General features: G+C 38.1%; 1 protein-coding gene across 1 annotated transcript; it reads left to right on the top strand.

Moving 5' to 3' along the window:
- Positions 1–560: 560 nt before the first annotated feature.
- On the top strand, positions 561–22,316 carry LOC128540200 (protein diaphanous homolog 1). The gene is made up of 12 exons (XM_053510708.1): positions 561–576; positions 676–777; positions 2,323–2,418; positions 2,584–2,678; positions 2,783–2,884; positions 3,792–4,031; positions 4,159–4,288; positions 5,062–5,188; positions 5,771–5,933; positions 6,521–6,662; positions 10,033–10,122; positions 20,023–22,316. The coding sequence occupies exons 1-12, from the start codon at positions 561–563 to the stop codon at positions 20,208–20,210; spliced, it is 1,491 nt and encodes a 496-aa protein (XP_053366683.1). The 3' UTR covers positions 20,211–22,316.
- Positions 22,317–22,884: the final 568 nt, after the last annotated feature.

Below are 22,884 nucleotides of genomic sequence, written 5' to 3'. Positions count from 1 at the left end.
CGCACCAGTCTACTCCTAACAGAGGGCCTGGATTGTGTTGTATTTTTATATACACACACTTTAGTTTTTGTATGGTTAAGTGATGGATATAAAAGATATACAGTAGGTGAGAGGAATACCTCACAGCTTTGCGTTTTAATTTTTATTCAATTAATTCCTCCTCTTTTCTTCGCTATGGTACGGATTAACCACAAACTGCATGTAATAAAAAAAAATGTAATGATATTTAGTTCCTAAAGGAGCTGCTTTTTATAACGTTTTGCTTAGAAATACATTCATATTTAATTTTGAATATTTAAAGATTTTTTTTCCTAATGATAAATTGTACTGAAGAAAAGTTATTTTGTATCGAATGAAGTGACAAGTCAATGTGCTGTAGCTTTCCGTCACTCTTCTTTTCTGCAGTTAAAATAAAAAAAGATTGTGCCGCTTAAACTTCTTTAATACACGAGTTGACCAGAAAAAAAAAGTTGGTTTAGTGGTTACTGATTCTATGAAAATATTTCATTAGCAATGTTAGAGTGTTCAAACATTTTTTTTCCCCCGCATTTAAATCTCACATGGCATTTGCAGAAGGTGATAATGAAGGCCAGGCACATAAAAGCGTACTTTGATTTAAACATTTTACCAAGTGACCTGATCTCTCGCCTCCACACCCACGTGCCCGTGTTCTAGTAACACCTCTGCTGCACTTTAGTGGGATTGTGGGTAAAGAAGAGCGGCGCGGCTTGTGGGGGCGGCGCAATGCCGGAGCTGGAGCTCTGCTGACCTCCTACAGTCAGCTAAATAACATCAAAGAATGAAAGAAAGAGGAAAAAAAAACAGTCGGGGGAAAAAGTTAGTAAAAGAAAAAGAGCAGGCCAGGGGTGAGAGAGAAGGAGAGAGAGAGAGAGAGAGAGAGAGAGAGGCCTGCGTAAGGGCGGAAGTGAGTGCCAAGAAAAGCAAAGGCTCTCAGTTGAGCGAGTTAAACGCCGCAGCGCTCTCATTAAGGACAGAGATGGACAGAGCGAGTGAGGACAGATAGTAATGGTTGATTAGAATGAGACTTAGTGTGTGTCAGAACTCGTCTGTAAGCTCTAGTGTGTTAGTGAAAGTGTGTGATGGCGTTGGATGTTTGGCAGAGATGGAGCGGGTTCGACTTTTGTGTGTAGTGTAACGCAAAAGCCTGGTTTAGTGATTCCATATGTCGCTGTAATCTAATATTTAGTGGGAAACAGGGGAAAGTGGAGCAGGGCAGCCAGGCTTGGATGGAGTGAGCGAGAGGGCTAAAAAAAAATAAAATAAATAAAAGGGAAATGAGTGAAAAACATGAAACACAGACAGAGTTTCTGCAAATGAGAAAGGGGTGGATTGGTGAAAGAAAAGACAAGCAGATGGCAAGAAAGAACTGCAGTACAAAGGGTCTGTAAAGATTGCAGCAGTGAGCAGAGGCCATGTGGCTGCTGTGCTGCCGGGTTTGTTTATTACAGTAGAAATATGATACGAGGAGTTCAGATTAAAGAGTGTATCTGTGTCGCCATCGGAGTACAGCAAACCTTAAATTATCACGACTACGCACACACAAGATGAACTGAGATGTGGTTTGTGTGGACTCCGGGATTGTTTTGACTTGCTGGGGGGCCTTTGTGTCCGTTTCCTCTGTCTTTCCCCCAGCGCAGAGTCACAGTGACTCTGCATGAAGGCTGGAAGGTTCTCTCTCTCTCTCTCTAAGCCTGTGGATGTCTAGTCACAGCGTGGCACGAGGAACGTACTGTAACCTTTCCTCTTTGATTAAGGCCTACTGTTTTTTTGTTTTTTAAAAGCAAAAACAAGCAGTGATGTTATAGTGATAACGACCTGATATCGTGCTCACTTACTCGTAAAACATACCAACAACTGATACCAGGTCTGGGGCAAGTGTGCTACACTGATCATAACCTGGCATTACATGATAGTCGTGTGGAACAGACGAAAGCATCTGTAGAATTTTTGTCAAATGTCAAGTCGCCTTTTATTGTCATTTCAACCATATACAGTTCAGTACACAATAAAATGAAGAAAAATATTCAGGATTGTTATACTTTCTTACTCTTCATTGTTGCACATTTATATAGTTTTTGTTCTGCAATTGTGTGTGTGTGTGTGTGAGCGAGAAAGAGAGATTCATCTTCAGTCTCTGGTCATCCGTATTTCAGCTCTTGTAGTTCATCTGTCTATCGTTCATCTTGTTTATCCTTTTTTGCTCTATTCTATTCTTGTTTGCTTTATCTGACTGAAGTGAAGTACACATATACTGCAGACATGTACACTAATCTTTCTACTGTTTGTCTCAATTCTTTTTAGCAAAGAAAGATCAGGATGGAGGAGAGGATAAAACCGCTCAAAAGAAGAAAGTGAAAGAGCTAAAAGTTCTCGATGGAAAATCGTCCCAGAACCTTTGTGAGTACAGGCTCGTAAATCAAACTGATCAGCACAAAAGTCTGTAACGCACATGTTTTAATTTTACAACTTTATTCAGTCGTCTCAAACTAATATTACATGCTGGAAAAGATTGATTGTTCTTGAGTCATTTCTTTTTCCCCGTGTACATATGGCTGTGTGCAGCTATTTTCCTGGGCTCGAACAGATTGCCGTACGAGGAGATGAAGAATGTAATTCTGGAGGTGAACGAGAAGGCGCTTACAGAGAACATGGTGCAGGTGTGTGCACACGGCTGTTTGTGACTTTGCCACTAGTTTGCATGCGCACTGGGGTCTCATTTGCATCTGATTTGACTTATTTTGTACCTGTCTGTGTGTTTTAGAGTTTGCTGAAGTTATTGCCTGAGGAGGAGCAGCTGAACGTGCTATCAGAGATGAAGGATGAATATGACGATCTCGCAGAATCTGAACAGTTCGGAGTCGTGGTTTGTATTCGCACACTTACACGTGCGCACACACGTGTGTGAATAAACACAGAAGTATAGAATAGAAGTTTAATACCAAGCAACAGTGTAATATGGTTACTTTTAAAACTTTACAATTTACAGTATAAAGAGATTCCACAGGTGACGTATACTAATCACAAGAGCTGGCGAAACTAATGATATAAAATATAAAGTAATAAGTACAACAGTGCTGTGGCACAAACAACACAGAGTAATGTAATAAAGGTGCAATAATTCAAACATAATGATTTTAATGAGGTTATAATTAAAGATTAATCAGCCAAGAAATAACTATGGCTGATTGATTGATTAAAACGGTTCCCCAAAAACCGTCCCTCATTTATACTCATACACACACGCGACCAATGCTAATTACAGCACTTAATTACAATAATGTGTAAATATGTATAATGGACACAGTACACAAGATTAATGCAAAACTTTGATTGCTTTGTGATTCAAGTTTTGCCCCTCGTGTTACATCTGTTGTGTTCAGGTTAATAGAAAATACAGTACCGTGACTGCCTGGTACTTGCTGTGTTGTGCACTACATGTATTTAATTTTTTTAAATGATCCAGCGTACATAATAAAAGTTGGGGAAGTTAGTGTGATGTCACTGGGTAATTGTGCAAGATAACCGTACTCAGGCGGGGTTTAAATATTAATCCATATTAACAGTTACAGGCCATCTGTTTATTTACGTATTTCAGTGTAGTAGCTAAGGAAAGCTTTTTTTTGTTTTGTTTTGTTTTTCCCCCACATTTGCATTTAGGTGTGTATTTTTATTCGCAATATGAAGCAAACATGTGAATCTGTGACTAATGGCTAACTGTCGCCTCACTGATTTTCTTTTTTTTTTTCTTTTTTCTTTCTCTCACTCTGTAGATAAGTTCAGTGAAACGGCTGAAGCCGCGTCTCAGTGCCATCTTGTTCCGCCTGCAGTTCGAGGAGCAGATAAACAACGTGAAGCCAGATATTGTGGCCGTGACGGCAGCGTGCGAGGAGATGACCAAGAGCGATAACTTTGCCAAGCTCCTTCAGCTTATCCTGGTCGTTGGCAACTACATGAACGCTGGCTCGCGCAATGCCAAGGCTTTCGGCTTCGGCATCAGCTATCTGTGCAAGGTCCTGCACAAACCAGACCTCAGCTCATACATACATACATACATACATACACACATACACACATACATACACAGTGTTTTTGCTGTATTTATCAAATCTGTCTTTTTTTTTTCTTTTTCACATGTAGCTCAGAGACACCAAGTCCGCAGATCAGAAGCAGACCCTGTTGCATTTCCTAGCAGACATGTGTCAGGAGAGTTATCCTGATGTCATGCACTTCCCTGAGGACCTTATTCACCTGGAGAAAGCTAGCAGAGGTGCCTTCCTCTGTTACTACATACCGCCCAGCTCAATAATACATTTCTTTGCCTTTACTTACATTCAGATAGATTTTTTGGTTTTGGCCTAATTACTAAAGCAATGAATTTACTGTACAGCATGGTAGCATGGTTTCCAGCAAATAGTTATTTAAAACATTTCTCTGTAATAAGAGAAGGACCTTAAACTTACTTGTTTGTAATGTAAATCTCAGTTCACTTTTTGGAGATTATCGGAAAAGTTAAGAAAAGACTTTAAATAAGTATAACACATTGTCTTTCTCAAACTGAGACAGACATGAGAACTTGTCTTTACAAAGCTGTACCTATAAAGTAGATAGTAGCAATGTTAAAGATTTTGTGGTATTCATAATCAACCTTATCAAAAGTAATGCTATCTCTCGAAGAATTACTTATACACACTTAAAGCTTGGTCACAAGTTTACACAAAAATCTATTTTAACTTATGTAATGCATTCAAAAAGTATGTTTTACATTTAATAATTACCTCATTAACTGCCTCTAGTCCTTCATTATAAGAGAGTATTAAATATATGTTTTTTTTTCAGTTCATGTCAGTTCTGTTTAGTAGTAATCTCACTTCTGCTACACGTGCAGTGGATGGAGATTTACATTTTAATTCATTTAATTTTTAATTTCAGCAATTGCTCACATTAGTGTCTAGAGGCAAGAACAAACTAGGATGAGTAAGAAATATGTATGTATTTATGTAAAAAAAATAAATAAATAAGAGATCTCTCCTTTTCTCACAGTCTCGGCTGAGACACTGCAGAAAAATCTGGATCAGATGGGGAAGCAGATCAAGAATCTGGAGAAGGACATTGAGACGTTCCCTCCTCCCCAAAATGAAAAGGATAAGTTTGTCGAGAAGATGACCATATCCTTCACGTGACAACAAATGTTTTTTGTAAAGGCTTTTTAAAAAAAGGCTTTGTAATAGTATAAAGTGGTATGACTTCATGGCCCTAGAGACTTTTTTTGCTGTTTGTTTTTTTTAAGTTTTAATAACTGTTTTAGTTATGAATTTTGTCCAATTGTTATACTTTAACACATGAGAACAGTGTATTACACATAATACATGAGATTCATGACCAAGTGGAAAAGAAAAGAAAAATAAAAGTCACTTTTAGCACAAGTTAATCAGACATGCACTGCCTGGCGAAAAAAAAAACAAGTCGCACATGCTAATATTGCGTTCATCCACCTTTAGCCATGATTGCAGTGTGCATTGTGGTGGCTGATTCGAGTGTGAAAAATTCTATACATGTGCTATCCCAGTCATTCAGGTCATTTTTGTTTTCCTTGATACAGGCCAATAATTCGACTTTATCTTTAACTCTATCTTTTTTTGGGGGGCCAGGCTTGTACATGCAACAGCTGTAGTGTCTCTTTCTGCAGTATTTGTAACTGAGCCCTGGACGGGTTTACTCTGTTGATTATCTTTAACTGATCCGAGTACATCTTTGTGGCATCTGCGCGAGAGCAGTTTGAGAAGCTCCAGCTGATGCACGGCAACATGGAGAAGCAGTATGAAGACCTGGGCAAGTACTTTGTCTTTGACCCTAAGAAGATAAGCCCTGAGGAGCTTTTTGGAGACCTCTTTAACTTCAAGAACATGTTCCAGGTAAGGTCAGAGGGTCATGGTTGGACTCTGGGGCCATAACGTAATCCTGAGTTATGATTATGCGAGATATAAGTCATGGTTAATGGTGTGGATGCAGGGTTTGTGTGGATGAGGATGTGAATTTACACTTGGGGTCACTTAAAAACATCAGGAGTGAAAATGCTGTGTGCATTGAGCTTTTTCTTTTGTTAGAGATGGCAAGCAAACACACAGCTGAAGGTGTATTTATAAGTCAGCACACCTGTATATCAGCTGCTGTGTGTGTTTGAGAGCAAGTAGCAGGTGGTTAGGTCATTATGGCTCCAATGTTTGTTTTAGTGCATTAAACACAGACGTCTGTGGAGACACAGCGTTTTTTTTTTTGTTTGTTTGTCATTAGGCAGTGTTTACTCGCTTATGTTTATGTCTCTAAGTCTTTAAACGCACTACAACTAACGCACACACAGATCAACCCCCACATTTACTCAAGTAAACAAATAACAAGACACCATTAAAACTAAGCTGATAAATACCAAACTTCTCATCACGTGACGTATGTCTCTTTTACAGTTGCATAATGTGTGTGTATGTGTGTTTGTGTCTTACAGCAAGCCGTGATGGAGAATCAGAAACGTAAGGAAGCAGAGGAAAAGATGCGCAGGGCCAAACTCGCGAAAGAGAAAGCCGAAAAAGAGAAAGAGGAGAGACAGAAGAAAATAAACGCCGGACACACACTCAACATCAATGACGGTACAGCTTTGTGTGTGTGTGTGTGTGTGAGTGTGTGTGTGTGTGTGACGCTAGACCTTTGCAATTTTGCTTATCAGCCACTGAGGGCAGTCGTACCACACAAAAGACGTTCCTCAACCCAAGTGTGTGTGTGAAGAAGGTGGAAGAAGGGAAAAAAATAAAGGGTTGTATGTTAAGAGTTAAAGACAAAAAAAACACCTAAGATCCCTGTGGAGTTTGAAATATTTCTGCTCTATATTGTGAGTGTGATCTGCATGAATCATAGAACAGTTGGAAATAGGAATAGAGGAAAGGGAGCGAAAAGATGCTCACTAAAACATATACTGTATAAGAAACTTTTTACTTATAAATAACTTTTTTAACCCCGATTAAAAGTCAGTCCCTTATATATACCCACATTTTTCTTTTGTTCTTTCTTTTAGTTTTTTTCCTCAGTGACCTAGTTTGAGTTCAGTTTCTCCCTCTCTCTATTTTGTTGCTGTTTAAGTGCTTTGTGATGGCAACATTCCTAAATCAGTATTTCACTCTTTTTACTTACAAACAGTTCAGGACGCATTACAGTTATTCAGTAGCTCTCAATTAGTTTTTCTGAACAATATTAGGCCAAGGCCAAGTTAGTTCCTGTCATAGCTTACATTCTAACAAAGAGAGGTACAAAGAGTCATTTTTTGACATTAATATTACAAAACAGCTTGTTACAGAGGAAGTGAATTGTCTCTCGTCCTGTAGATCTTTTTTCTATAGACACTAAAGATTTTGTCAATTTCTGCTAAGCGTCTATGAGAAGTGAGAAAAACGATTAATTATCTCTCTGATGATTTATAAGTACATTCATACAGTATAACTCTGTGGTTTGTATCATATCCAGACCTACTGTCCCGGCAACTTCTATTGAAAAATAACCACTAGATGTTACTGTAAAGTACTTTCGTGAATTCTGCATCTGACAGTGTGAGAACTCTGTTTAACACACATCACACATACGGTGAGGGAAAAAAAGCAGCATCTGAACAAAGGGCCTCAGTGTCCGAGACTCTCTCGCTCTTGCTTTCTTGTTTCCTCTCGCTCTCTCTCTCACTCTCACACAGGGTTCAGTGCCCTCTCAGGGTCAGTGGATGTTTGGAATGTCCATGTAATTTCCAGACATATAAACCCACTGCAGTAATGACCTGCGGTGTTAAACGGTTTATCAGTTACACCTAGGGCGCTAGAGTCAGCACTGGATGTGTATGCAGCTTGCTGTTTTCAGATTTAGTCTGTAACCAGGCATCACTAAACGGTGGACTGCGACCCTGATGCTTTTCTGATAAATGAGAATTATTATTATACCGGTAATCTAGCGTGTTTTGTTTTTTAAACGATAAATTTTGCATTTTTCCCTCGAGATCAGCATGATTGTAAATGTAAATGTCTAGTCAGTAATTTCTGTAGAGTTTTTAAAACTTTAAGTAACTGATTATTCTCCCCAAATAACCTGAACTGCTAAAATAAATATTGGCAAACACCTATTTGTGCCATTCAAATGGTGCATTTAAATATTTTTAAATCAAATTATACAGCCCTACTTAGCATAAACAAATGTTTTCTTTTTGGAAATGAATTAAGCTCCGTTCCAGACTGTTTCCTCAGACCAGTCCAACTGATTCACAAGACAGACTGTATGTCCCCTACTGCTTTCTTTCCACACTCAGTTCCGGCTATTTCACAGCCTAACCGATAGGTGTCAGGGCTGTGTGAAGGATAGGACGTGTTCTGCATGTGCCCACGTGAGGGTGTGAGGATGCGGATGTGTGTTGGCGGGGGATGTGTGGGAAGGTCACATGCGTGGAGGAGATGACTGGCCTGACCTACTTAGTTCTCATTTATCCACACACTTTCCCATATACATTGTGTTTCTAGTGCATTACAAACAAATCTACTGTGCCGTGGATACAATAGTAGTGTTATTAGTCTTATTAATGCATTATCATAACAAAATAGTTAGTCATTTACTAAACTAATTCATAAACCACAATTTTTTTTAATGGATTTTTTTTATAGTTATCAGTGCAGGTTTGTTTATTTAATGCATTAATTAATAATGTTATACATCATGTTTTGAATAGATAACAGATAGTCATTATGGTACTATGAATAGTTGTACATTAAGGTCTCTTGCAGTTTTTATAACAGTCCTCTTGGTGGCGTATTTGGACTGTGCCGAGCATTTTGTTTTATGGGTGTGGGTGTATGAGTGTCTAGTGTGAGTCCGAGTCTCTTTGTGTGAGTGAACGAATCCTCTTTGCGTGGTGTGACAGCTCAGACATGAAGCCATCTGGCATCAGCTTTACTAGGATTATTGTGTGTGTGCGCATGTGTGTTTTGCATGTTTGTGGCAGGATAAAGCATGCAGGGGGTCTGGGGCAGAAAGGCATCAGTCTTACTTTATCATGTTTTATTATGCTTGTCTGCGTGTGTGTAAGGGGGAGAGAGATAAAGTAAGAGACATGAAACCCTAACCTTATTGTGTTCAAAGAGAAAATAATCAAAACCATCTGGTTAAAGCAGCAGTAACACCCGGGCTAATTTTACCCACTGCGCGTGCACACACACACACACACACACACACACACACACACATATCTGTTCTGACTTCTGTTCTGACATACTCTTAACTCTTGCTTATAACTCTACTTGTGTGTATATTTATACGCTGAAGTGGGTCAGTACACACTGGGGTTAATGTAATTATAAGTCCTGCTTCAGTTTCTTAATTATTCATCCTTATTTTTTAGTACAGTTGTTATACGGTAGTATGTGATCCCCCCCCCCTTCCTTATTACAACCATTTTTACAATTTGTAGTTTTTTTTTTTTTCAAGAATCATTTTAATTCCAGAAATGTTTTTCTATTTGGTCCACGTGGAATAGAGATTCCTCCGGTAAGACATCCTGACAGCTGCCGGGACAGAAAAAAAGGTTGATTTTCTGGAGCAGAAACAAAACTGTCCCTTAGAGAATAATATATATATATTTATTTTTTTTTAACTATGCAAAGTGGTGTTTTCTTTCATTCCTAAAGCCTTTACGTAGCAAGCTGGTCTTGTCTCTGTTTATTTGTAAGTGTTAAGTCTGTAATGTGTTATCACCCTGTCTGAAAGCCCACACACTCACATCCTGTTTATGTATCCATATAGATGTGTGTGTGTTTGTCTTAACCGTGATAAGCCTGCCCTCAGCTGACATTCAGTTCATGATCTTGAGGCTTAGCTTAATGAGGAGTGAAGGCACTGTAAATGCAAGAGTGCTGTTAGTAATTAATAGAGGATTGTGTGTGTGTGTTTCCGTGTGCCTGCCCGTGATTAAAAGGATGTTTTGTTTGTGTTGGGTAGATGGCGATGAGACAGGAATTATGGACGGCCTGTTGGAGGCGCTGCAATCAGGAGCTGCTTTCAAGAGGAAGAGAGCACCACGGCAAGCGGGTAAAACCCACACACACACATACACCACCAGGCCTGAGCTGAAGCTTATCGCCGCACTGACGTATACATTGCCCACATCATCTGACACTTGTATGATCCTTAATAATAATAATAATATGGTTTGTTAAATCACACAGAAACTGTATCTTCAGGATCTGTTTAAACTCTGGAAAAAGAGATCAGCGCTTGAGCGATATTAGGATGACAGGATATCATCTGTACTAGAAGATTACATTTCTGTCTTTATGTTTGGTGTTAGGTGATTAATTTAAAACCCACTTCTCTATACTTGCAGAGTGCAGCTTTGCAGTATTGATTAGTCGAGTGAGGTGGAAGGATGTGTGTCAGGTTCTTGTATTACAGTATCATATTTTTGACGCTGCATATAACATCCTACATTCATGCATCACACAGGTTCCTGACCATTTTTAACATTACATACATCGAATTTCTTATAAAAATTGCAATGAAACTTGTATAGGACATAATTGAGTGGTGCCGTGCCAAAAACAGTATCATTAAAATATTAATCACATTGTTCTAAATTCAGTTTATTAAGTTATCAGCTATCATATTGTCTCAGGCGTTTTCCTTCCTAGTGACATTAATGGTAAAAGCATTAACTGTTCACCTCTGTCTCAAACAGGATGTAGAAAGCAGACAGGCTCAGATCAGTGCCCGTAATTATTTTTTTTCTTCCTTGCAGATGTGAAAAGTCTGCGGGGCTCTGAGTTAAAGCAGAGTGGTGTTAATAACCTCTCTCTGTGAATTTTCTGTCCGGCAGTTTTGTTACAAGTTTGGTTTTAAAGCAAAAACATTAACATTTGATCAACCATGATGGTGTTTAAGAAGTACCTGATTATTCATTATACTAATTTTACAGGTCCACCTTTAGCTGCAAATAAGCTTTAAACCTTCATGTCTTTTTGGAAACGTGACTTTCACTAGCTTAGGAATGAGTTAGGAGCATTGCCGCGTATTTCACTGTTTATATGTGCGTTTGTGCGCGAGTTGTAACCGGATCTTTGACTGAAAGAATCCAGATGTGTAACCATGGCACGTGTTGAAAAAAAACCCCTCTCTCCCCCTCTCTCTCTCTCTCTCTCTCTCTCTCTCTCTCTCTGTGTCTCTTTCTCACTCCCTGTTTTCTCCTTCTCAAATTCCTTGTCTCCACTTTGCCTTTTTCCATGGCACAGCTGCTTTCTGGGCTCCCTTTACACCATCTTCTGAAAAACGCAGTCTCTTAAAAAAAAAAAAAAAAAAAAAAAAGGGGATCGAGCAGGGGTTGTGTTATTATATGACTGCGCTGAATTCCAGGCTGTTCACCAAAAGTCAGGAGGATCAGCGCTGTAGCTGCGTGTCTCCTCCAGAGCTTCTGATTAGCTTAACAACGATGCTAAAACACAAACAATGGAAAGCACGCAGTGACGTACACGCTAGAATGACGCAAAACAACTGCACTGGCACATCAATCAGAAAATGGTTAGGATTCTAGTTTACGTGCTTAATATTGTTGTTTCCTTGCGAGTATATTATGGTGACTACTTTAAGTCTTCTTAGTATTTGTTTAGAATATGAGACTTTGATTAAAGAATCGAGTGAGTATATGATGTGGCACAAAGTATACAGTGTGTAAACACTGCATGGCAATAAACAAAAATAAAATAAATACATAATTTCCATTATTGCTCACCTTATGCTGTGTAGTTTTTGTTTAATAATATTTACAAATGTTATACTTTCTACAGCCTTAACTTTACAGCCTAGACAATTTCTTTATAATTTTCTTGGTACACGTCTAATTACGTACTTGCCATTGCTTGCTAACTACATCAGTGTAATGACAACCTGCTATGAGACTACACAAATAAGCACGACTGCTTTATAGCATTTGATCCACTCTGTATTTCCAAATAACTGATAACATCTTTATAATTCCTCAGTTACTATTGCTATATCACTAACCTTTGTGCTATAACTGGTTTGACCTCTAATCTCTTTCTTTTTTCATCCAAGACGGACCTTGCAGAAGCTGTTGCTGATTGCGTTTAGTTTTTTAAGAACCAGCTTGCATATTCCCTAGTGTAAAAAAAAAAAACTTTAGCCTTTGGTTACAGCAACTTCTTTCACCATCCAAAGTGTGTATTAACAGCACAGTGATGGTTATGTAGCTATAATTCAGTTTGCTGCCAGTCCCTGAGATCATACATTTTACTTGCGTGAATATACTATTATCCAAACCAGCACGAATTTGCTGGAGACAAACACATTTTGCATTGGGTGAGAACCATCGCTTTTGCGCTGAAAGTGGCAGGAACTGTTCGAGGTTAGACACCGGAATAAACACGCTGTCCCTGAAAAAGAACTATAAGTGTGTAATTGCCTATTGTGGCTATTTTTAAGAAGGTGTGGAAGTGTGACTAAAGGTAGTTGCTTAAATACAGCTTTTCCCCCCTATATGAGACACTCTCTCTCTCTCTCTCTCTTTCTCTCTCTCTCCACTAGCATACATCCTTTGTGTGTGTTTGTGTGTTACTGAAGTGACTCATAGTTATCCATATTTTTAGCCCTGGTGAGGAGATGACAGAACCACTTCCGGTTACCCTGGTAACTAAAACTCCTCTGACTCACTTGACCATGCGTCACTGACTTAACACACACATACACACAAACACACACGACCCCAACACCACATGCAAAATAAATCCAAAACAAACACCACCTCACTCAGAAGTTTGAGATTTCGGGCATTCCCAGTAAACTCCACCCTTCAACATGACTCCCATTTACCGAGCACAGTGTGCAACTCCTACATTCCATCACGTTCACACACACACACACAGCACACAATCACACACACATGTACACGTCTGTTCCCGCAGTCAAAACTTTGGACGCATTTGCTCATAGAAGATTTTTTTAATAATAATCAAGACATAAACAATAAAAGTGTTAAACACAAAAAATATTTTAAATCAGACATTTCTATCTACGACACCGCAAAATTTTCCTGATTATAAATTCTGCACTTTTGGGATTTCCTCCACAAAGAAGACTATGCCAGTGTTTAATCGCTTTTCCTGTTTTAAATGAAAACTATTAGTTTGGGAAAGATAAAGATAACGAGATAGAAATATGCCTACAAATTCAGTGACCTCACTTTTTACATTTGTTACAATCAATTTTACTTGGGGGGGGAATCTGTATTTGGCCTGGTGTGTCCAAGGTTTTTTTTTTTTTTCTCGAGTGGCCGTGTAAATACTGTACACAGATTCCCACATGCCAGCCTCACCCACAGTGAGTCTATAAACCACATGTTCAACCTATGCAGGAGTACATTTGTTCAGACACACACACACACTCCCACTTGTGGCTGACTCAGTAGACACTCAATGAATAGAGGGAGACTGCAGGCATGTCGAAGGGAGTCTGATGAACTTTAACCTCCCACTCCTGACCCAGAGTGGTGACGGAGAATCCAATCAAAAGGAAGACTCTCAGCAGCTGCTCAGCTCCTCTCTCTCTTACACATTCTCTCTCTCTCTCTCTCTCTCTCACACACACACACAATGGTTAAACGCAGGCCAACACCACAGACATTTTGTTGGAGGGGGAGGTGCTAGCCGCACATGCCCCATTCCCACTGCTGCCATTTTAATGCTACATTTTTATTTTCAGTATTACATGGACTGGAGCTGCTGAAACATTGTTCCTTTAAAGAAAAAGCACAGTTTTGCTGTTTCACTGACCAGTCCAGCCACAGAAGAAGTTTTTTTTTTCTGAAAATAATGTTACAAAAGCAGATTTTATAAAAACTGCATTTCCTTACACTACAACAGTATGACATATGGATCATGTCATGATCGTATAACCTGAGTCTGTCAAGATCCTACACAGTATATACCATATATAGAAATTGTCCACCATTAATAGTGCTGGCTGTGGACCAGTTTTACCTTTTAGGGTCACTGCTATCCTCAGACTTGTTCTATATCTGCAGCGCTAAGCAGTTTTAGGCATGCTGTGTAAAACAGCTCCATCAGAGGCTTCAATAAATGTCTTGGTTTATTTCTATTTGAGAAATATAGTACAGTTAGCACTCTGTGAAGGCTATTGGTGTCGGCATCACACAGAGTGAGAGAGAAGAGATGAAACTACACACCGCAGGCCTTTATATAGCCATGCACATTTCCAGATTTATCTATAAAAATAGGAAAGTTGATCCTGTTTAAAAAAGAAAAAAACATCAAAAAGATACATTTAGCTGTCAGTTTTGTCAGTTTCTTTTTAAATTTAATAATAATGTGCATCTTTCATTGATTAGATATAAGATCTTTTATGTGGCTATAGCATATAGCCCAAACTCTTTTATTGCCTCTGATTATTGTAGTTATATTGTCTGTCTAACAATAGTCCCAGGGAGTGAACTGCTGCTAATCATAGAAAAAAAAATCTCTTTGAACTCCAAAGAAATGTGATCTCATTGCACCTTAATTATTAGCTAACATTCTGTCCTCAGTTTATTTCGTAATGCTTATGATTGTTGTCTAATGTTAAAGGTAAGAGTGAAGACAGTAAAAGGGACTTTTTTTTCTTTTCTAATGTCACCAACTTGCCGATCCCTCAGTAATGAGTGGGTGCCGCCAATCAGGAGAAGGGTGTGTTTTGTCTACAAACTAGCACAACTTTTATAAAAGGCTACACTTCTGCCTATGTGGGCTTGCCTGCACTTATTTTCGTCTCTGTCGTATAGGCTACACACATCTGCCAGGTCACGACCTACCACACAAAGAGCCCAACATGATCCTACCACCAGTGACTGGGCACACACACACACCACGTCACAAAGAAGTCACACACACGCTTCTGCTGTAAAAGGCTAACACTCAAAGAACAAAGACCAATATGGCCCCTACACAAAGCACTTTCAGCAGCCAATATTTCCATTAATTATGTCTCTCTCTATTTCACTCTTTCTTCCTGTCTTGCTCATGCTTTATAAGCGATGTATAATTCCAGTAGAGCTTAAACTCAGCTCTCAGTATAATTCAACACATCAACAAGCCACCCCCACAAACAGACACAACCACTCACTTGCCCCCTTCATTCTTTACACACCCTGTGTTGCCATGTTTAGCTATAAGCAAAGTAAGCATCCAGCCCAGAACTCTGTTTCTGTTATGCTTAGTTAACACATCTCCCCTGCTGCCTCTAGGGGGAGCTAACCGCCCCACACAACTAAACAGAAGGTTTTAATTAAACCCTCATACCCTCCAAATATATATAGTGTTATAAAGTTTACTTGAATACACATGGATATATTCATATTGGTTTGAACTCGTCACTGATTCCACAACAAGCTTTTCTTACACCATGATGTCTATTTAAAAACCTCATACTTTTCCTCCCACGTGCCATCACACCAACACGTCTACTCTACCAAGCAAAAGTGGTGAGTATAGACTCACATGCGCATAGAAGGGCTTCAAGTCTTTTAGTGTGTATTTTAGAATTTGAAAATTAAGAAATGAACACTATGAAGTAATGTGCAACCTTTGTACACTTTAGACTTCTTCTCAACTAAACTACAGTATATGAGGTATGAGTATAAAATCATCTGTGATTTTATGTAAATTCTCCTTCTTTGGGGAAATTTTTAACCATTTTATAAAACTAAGCTTTTAGGAAATGGTACCTTAATACTAAACTGAAAAGTTACTGATCCTTAGCTTCCTTTTGTAACTATTTTAATGAGAAACACACTCTAGTCAGGCTCTACATTATAAATCTATAAGATTCCCTTTCTAAACTGAAGGTGATGATAACAATGATAATAATAATAAAATAGATTAATTGGCATTATCATAATTGTCTACAGTGTCTAAAACACACTTTTTTTTTTTCAAGTACATTCAGGTCATCAGCTGACTTTATTTAATGCCACTTAACTTTCTGAGCCTAGACCTGACCAACTGACCAACCTCAGCTCATAACACTGCTTCCAGTGGCCACTGTGCATGATGAGCATAGGTTTTAACCCAGTTAAATCTCTTTAGTTGCTTTCTTTGCCTCACGTTATCCAGTAGTTCCACTTCGAAATGCTGACTTTTTAGCCAGGCAGTGTACATCTCTGAGGACGTTGATGAAATTGTCTTTGGATTTAGGGTTCAAACTTTTTCACTGCCATTAGTTTTACATGGTTATACTGTATTCTTACATAATCATAAGGTTTACTTGATTACACTTTATAATATACAGTTTGCTTTTGTTAATGGTTTATTAAATATACAGCAACGTTAACTGTAAGTGGATAAAGGTGTTTTTTTTTATTGTTGTTTATTTGTTTTTGTTTTTTTTTATTACGTTCCAGTTTGCTACAAGGACAAGAGGATATAGGTTTTGACAGGATCAGTTCATAGCCAGAGTTGTTTTAGAATAGTCAGAGTCATTGTCTTTGTTGCTAAAAACACATACTGCGTATGTGTTATTTGTTTTGTAGACACGCTTGGTTAAAAGGTTAAAAGTTTGAACACTGGTTATATCAAGTATGTTTATAGAGCATCAGAGTAGACAGTTACAGAACCCTTCAAAGTCTATGAGGCGTATATACACAGCAGAGGTTTAAAGTTGTCCCTCATGCAGATCAGCCCTCATCCCAGCAAAGCGGCACGTTCTGCACACGGGTATCACCATTTCATATGGCTGAGGGAATCTGGACTGTGGTTGCCAAACCTGATGGGCCACCTGAGTTTTTTAAATGTTGTTTTTTTTTATTTATTTAAAAATCAGAAACCAATATCTTCCACTCTTTTTTTTGTTTAGCAGTACCTTTTAAATAAAAAATTAATTAATTAATTAAAAAAAAATAATTTAGTCAAGCATTGCTGTGTATTGTAGTGGAAATTGAGTTTATCTAACTCCCCCTGTTTTATTTATTTTTTTGTTTTGTTTTTTCGAAAAAGTGGAAATGGCAAATAATCCGAGGCAACTGAGAGTTAAATAAACATTGCAACTGTTCTTAATCTCCCATTTCCAGTGCTAAGTCATTTCCTTGTGTCACTGCTGTTACTGTGCTCATACTTACGTAGGAGTGTGTTAGTTTATCAAGCATGCCGTGAAAGAGACATTTTTTTGCCTGCTTTTCTAGTCGCTCTTATCCATTATCATCTGTTTAGAGTCTTGGTCTGTAAAAATTTAGATTGTAGACAAAGGACCTAGATTTTATTACCAGTCATTTGCTAGTAAATATACCAGATGTTTTGTTTAGTGTTGAAAAAAAAAAAATTATAAGAGCAGCAAAATCATTAAATATTATATTCTATAAATATTTATTTCTCTTAAGCTTTTTGTAGTTTAAGAGGGGGGCTGTTATTCTGTTGTTGGTCTTTAGGCTCCGTCCAGCAATGGATTGCCATGGGGGTTTGGTCATTTGCTAGGAATCGAACCTTGGCCTTCTGCATAGCAGGCGAGAAACCTACCACTAAGTCAACAGTGCCCATGTTATGTAAAATTTATATGAAGCAATTGGTTTCTGTAAAATGAACCTGCTTTAAGTCCAATCTAAAAATCTTTAATAGTGTTTAGTGTTTATTTATTGAATCTTTCTAAAACATGTATATTAGTTTATCACTTTTAATCATTATAGTTAAATAAGTTCAAAAGAAAGAAAAAATGGATAGAAAATGGTTAACTATAGATTAGTCATAGTGATGGCCTTCATGAATATAGCGTTTAGGAACACGTTTTGTTTGGGGACCATACAGCTAAAAAAAAAAAAAAAAAAAAAAAAAGAAGAAGGAAAAATAGTGAGGAAATATTTACAATGCATGCGGATTAGAAATGTCTAGAACATGATTGAACATTATTGACTGTTGTGCCTCTGGGACTCTGAGATGGTCTTGTTCGCCTTTCACACAGAACACCATGACTTCACTTAACCCTGCTCATATGTTCAGCTCTGATTTTCTCAAGTTTCTTCCAATTTTTTTCCTCTTTTTTTGTTCCTTTTTCTTATTTGTCTTTCATGTTCTTTTATCACTCGCATATCCCATAACTGCTATTTTGCTTCCCCAACAGACTCAGTGCTGTCTTTGTCCCAGCTCATATTGGACACCTGCTCGGTAACGTGTGTGTACCTGTGTGTGTGTGTCGAGAGCATGCCATTTTCATACAGCGCTGTGTTCATCACAGCTGGTATTTGCTTAGTGAACCATGTGGCCTAGTGATATCAGTGGCAGTTTGGGTGTGTGCGTATGTGTACACCAGCCAGCCATTGATTTTCATCCATGGTTTACTTTGCATAGGGTTGTGTGTGTTTGTGTGTGAGAGACTCTCTTGCATGTAATTAACAGAATTCTGTAGTGAACATCATGCAGGACCTGTTCTGTGAAGTAAAAACAGGACCAGGTGATTTCAAACCAGCCAATTGTGATATTGAACTGGGCTCTCCATGGACATGATGTTTGCAGTAACTAAACCCAGTCTAATACAGTCATGAATGAACACAACTAAGATGGTTTTCGAAGTTTAAATCACTGTATGAGCATTAAGGCTTTAAGATAGAGTGCAGTATGTGTAGAAAGGAAGTAACACTCGAGGCAGTCGTCATTAATGAATCCAGCACTTGTAGTTTCCTGACCTGCCTGCAGCCATGTTGATTTTCAAAGAGCGCTTACACAAAAAAAAGAAAATAGAAACTGTTAGGATTTCATCTTTACAATATTTCCATTCATTCTAGTGACCTGTATAAACACGTTTCTGTGTCTCAATGTGTTTTTTTTTCCCCCAGCATCTGCATGTGGTTATTGTACCTGCTAGTTTTCAGCACAAGTGTGATGTTGATGAGTTGCTGTTCTTTGGCATGTTTAAACTAGATTCTGTTCTAACTAACAAGCACTGTTTGACTTTAAGCGTTTTCATAACTTTAGTTACACTGCTGTAAGTATTGTAAAGCATGACATGACTAATGAAGTTTACAATTCAGCCAATTCAACTTACCTACAAGGAGATACAAACTATTCTGTTTCGCAGTTTTATTTGCAGGTCAGGAATGATATAGAGAACATACAGAGAGTGTACAACAAAATATTTTTACTATTATATTTTCACTCATATTATAAGGTATATACATCATACAACAGCTATTTTATCAGAGTTAATCCCAATGAGCCTGTGATCTCAGGACCTTACACCTAAAATAGGAAATTGGATTTTTTTTTTTATATACTAGCCAATAAGCTAATTACTAAATACAAACGTGCATTTAGTTCATACTGCATGTACATATCGTTGAGTTTATAATCATCATAGTTCGTATGGATGTAAATCACCATGGACTTCCCGAAACAATATTATTACAATCTGTAGAAGACGATTAAATTTTATTGCGATTCTGTAAGTATCATAATTTTATAAACAATTTTATAAACGAACTTGGCGAATAATTTGCTCCTTTCACACAAGATGCTGTTTTGTATGAATAGTTTAGAGCGCACCACCTGCAGAATTATAGAGGAACTGCAATGTTTTATTGGTTGAAATGCAAACGTATATAAACTTAAAATTGATTTTTTTTTTTTTTAGCTAATTGGGTGTCAGGTGTAACGATACATGCATTAAATAAATAAGTGAATCTGATTTTTTTCTTCCATCTCTAATAGTCTTTAAACAGCTTATCTAGTAAATGCCTGTCGACCTTTTCTTATTTAAAGCCGAATGACCCTATAACCATCATAACCATTTGTGCATTACAACACAAATGCAACTAAATAGATTGACAAAATCCGTTCTGAGGCACTTTATAAATGCAGTCTTGCTAAGAGTGATGGTCTTATAAATCTAAACTTTCAAGAAGTTTGACTGATTATTTACAATTTCTATTTATCTTTCTGTTTTGTCCAGGAAATCGGAGGGGAGCTGGCCATGCAGTGACAAACATTCTCGCCAAAGAGCTGCTGCAGGAAGAAGCCAAGCCCAACATCACAGCCAAGAAGACTCGAACAGACAACGACAGCAAGAAGGCGGAGTCGGCAGACGACACAGGTTCGCTGGAGGAACTCTTGGACGACGGCCCTCGACGGTCTCATTAGGAGCTTCCTGTAGTGACCAGCCCTGTCCTGCTTAAGGAGACAGTTGGTTGGACGTAGTTTGGAGGCCAAACATGACAGCAGGTCTTTCTCTGACCCACAGGCCCGTATAAGACTTCATGGCTCACAATTGGCCAATTTTACTGTAGAGGCGTGGCTCATTAGCTCCACCACTGACTGGAGCTTAGGGTGTGCTACCACCACAACTGCCCTTATCCACTGCCCTGTTTTTTCATCAATTTTTCACGTATTTCAGTACTTTTTGAAGGGAAAAATCGGATCAACCCAAAGGTCTGTTCATACATAACATGATGCATCTTTCTGCACTTATATTTAGTTTCTTGCTACTTTTAGTTATTTCTCAGTACTTTGTATCTATACACAGAAATTCATTTTTTGTTAGTTTTTTTTCCCTTTCCCTGGAGCCAAGTGTAGCTACTATGCAAAAACATACTGTATACGGAGTGTTAAATAAAATGTTCCATTACATCAGTACAAGTGCCAACTAATAGCTTAGAACTGTACTTACCAGCAAATTGTTCAAAAAGAGTGTGCCTTAAGTGGAGTAGAAACCAAACACAGGTAGGCATGAGAGAGAGAGAGAGTGTGTGAGTGTGTGTGTGTGTGTGTGTGTGTGTTAGTGTTGTGTCTTAGTTAAATTAAAGGTCTGGTACCTCATCGTGAGACTATTTTTCCCTGAAAGATTGTTTTTCTTTTAGAAAGCTCTAGCTTCTCGCTATACAGAGTGTTTACACACTGCTCTGTGTAATTAATGAACTGCATCAACTGTAGTAAACATTCTCAGTTCTATTCTGTGTATGTCTAAGCGATATGTCTTGAATTTCCTGCACACTTGATCGCTGCCGAGAAAATTCTGCGCCTGTTATCCTGTATGAGATTGATTTAAGACAGATTTTGAGTTTGTCTGCGCCAGATGAACAAACAGTTCATCTGCTGCATGTGTGGAAATTAGCCATCAGGACAAAAAGAGAATCAGTAGAATACTTTAGTTACATCTCTCTCAGTTTTCAGAAACATAACCGAAGTTCAATATTTTTTTGCTGGAAATGACAAGCGTTTTAGCGAAATGTTTCTTGCTGTCTCACTGCTCTTACACTTACCAACAATTATACTGTTTGCTGGAACAATATACACTTATTTTTGTTTTTTAGTAGACATTTTTGTCCTGAATGTACAGTAGCATCATCTCCATTGGTCTTGAGACACTGGACACATGCTTGTTGACTGCAAGGCATCAGTGTATGACGCCATGCTTATATCCTGAGCAGATGAGCTTTCTGTTTAATCCTGATAAGGAGTTTTTCTAGACAAGTATTTCCTACTGCATGGGTGACTGTAGAATGTGTGTGAGTGTTATTTAGTAGACCATGGAGCTTGTGTGAGAAGCACTTTTCAAATTAATTGAGGAAGATTTAGCCATAGAACTGATTCTCACATGCTCACCATGGATTTCACTTGCCTGCCATTTGTACCAGAGAATTACTTGTTTATGTATGTGAAAATGATAGAGCAATAAAAGAAAAGGTGGGGAAACTGTAGTTTTAAGTTCGTTTACACCTCACAGATCAGATTTCAAGAGATTTATTTTTAAGCTTTGAATTTGCAGTTTTTTCGTAAGCTCACCATAACTGAAAAATGGCTCACTATATATTAATGTCAAAATAAATGCACACACAGTAAGTGAAAGCTTTTTTTTTTCTTCTTCTTCTTCATTTGGATGGGCAGAGTTTTCCAGAGCTCTCTGGAAGCCAAACCTCGGTTCTAACTTTAGGTCACTGCTGGATGAATCAGAGCCTCACGTGGCATTTACTGAACATTTCTGTTCAAGTATGGGAACTGATTGATTTATGTAGATGCTGGACAGCATTATTACATCACTGGATTGAGAAAAATACAACACGTAGTCTTTTTTTTCCATTTTATGGACAGATTTTTCTTTCTATATAAAATTTTATTGATTGTTTTATTTTTAAGAATAATGTAAGTAGAAATGCACTTCGTATTGTGTGTGTATATTGTATTGTCTTTAAAGAAACCAATGCTTCCAATTCTGTTAAATCTTTGCCATTAAAAAATACTTTAGTACTATCTCATTTTGGTGCTTGTGTTTTTGAGATGGTGCGTGTGGCTCTGTGTAATGTTAGTACCTTACTTAAACGCGAGTGCCGATGGCATGAGATGATTATACGTCCTTGAAATCCTTCATATTATCAAATACCTTAGTATTAGGAAAGAATAAGTATTTACATTTGCTCTTATCAATAAGTTCTGATGTGAGTTCTCTGGATTCTAACTTTTACAGCACTGCTTTAAAACTAATATCTTAGCTGCTGTATGAGTTGTTTTGAACATGAACGTGCTGTTGTGCTGTTTATCAGCACTGCTGTGATGACTTTGGCACTCGGGCTGCACTCTTGTGCCTGATTATTATTTGTTTCTTTATTTAACCGGTTAATTTGCTCTGCCAGGACATATCCTGCTGTGATTAATGGAGCATTCTTTCTTGGAGAGTTTGCAAGATCTGCTCTTGCGACATGACCCAATTGCAAAATTCATTATCCATTACATGTCCACATTATTAGTTAAAAATAACTCTAGTATCTTTCAAACACCACCATCGCTGAGCCTCTTGTGATTAACAGTGCCTGAAAAAGCA

This window comes from Clarias gariepinus, chromosome 2, assembly GCF_024256425.1.
Source record: "Clarias gariepinus isolate MV-2021 ecotype Netherlands chromosome 2, CGAR_prim_01v2, whole genome shotgun sequence".
Classification (NCBI taxonomy): domain Eukaryota; kingdom Metazoa; phylum Chordata; class Actinopteri; order Siluriformes; family Clariidae; genus Clarias; species Clarias gariepinus.
The sequence above is the reverse complement of the archived record's forward strand: the minus strand, read 5'-3'. Positions and strand labels throughout refer to the sequence as shown.

Excerpts from the sequence above, each read along its gene's own strand:
- LOC128540200 (XM_053510708.1), top strand. Across the intron at positions 2,885-3,791 it reads CTGAACAGTTCGGAGTCGTG|ATAAGTTCAGTGAAACGGCT; the intron begins GTTTGTATTCGC and ends CTCACTCTGTAG. Across the intron at positions 5,189-5,770 it reads TTTGTCGAGAAGATGACCAT|CTTTGTGGCATCTGCGCGAG; the intron begins ATCCTTCACGTG and ends ATCCGAGTACAT.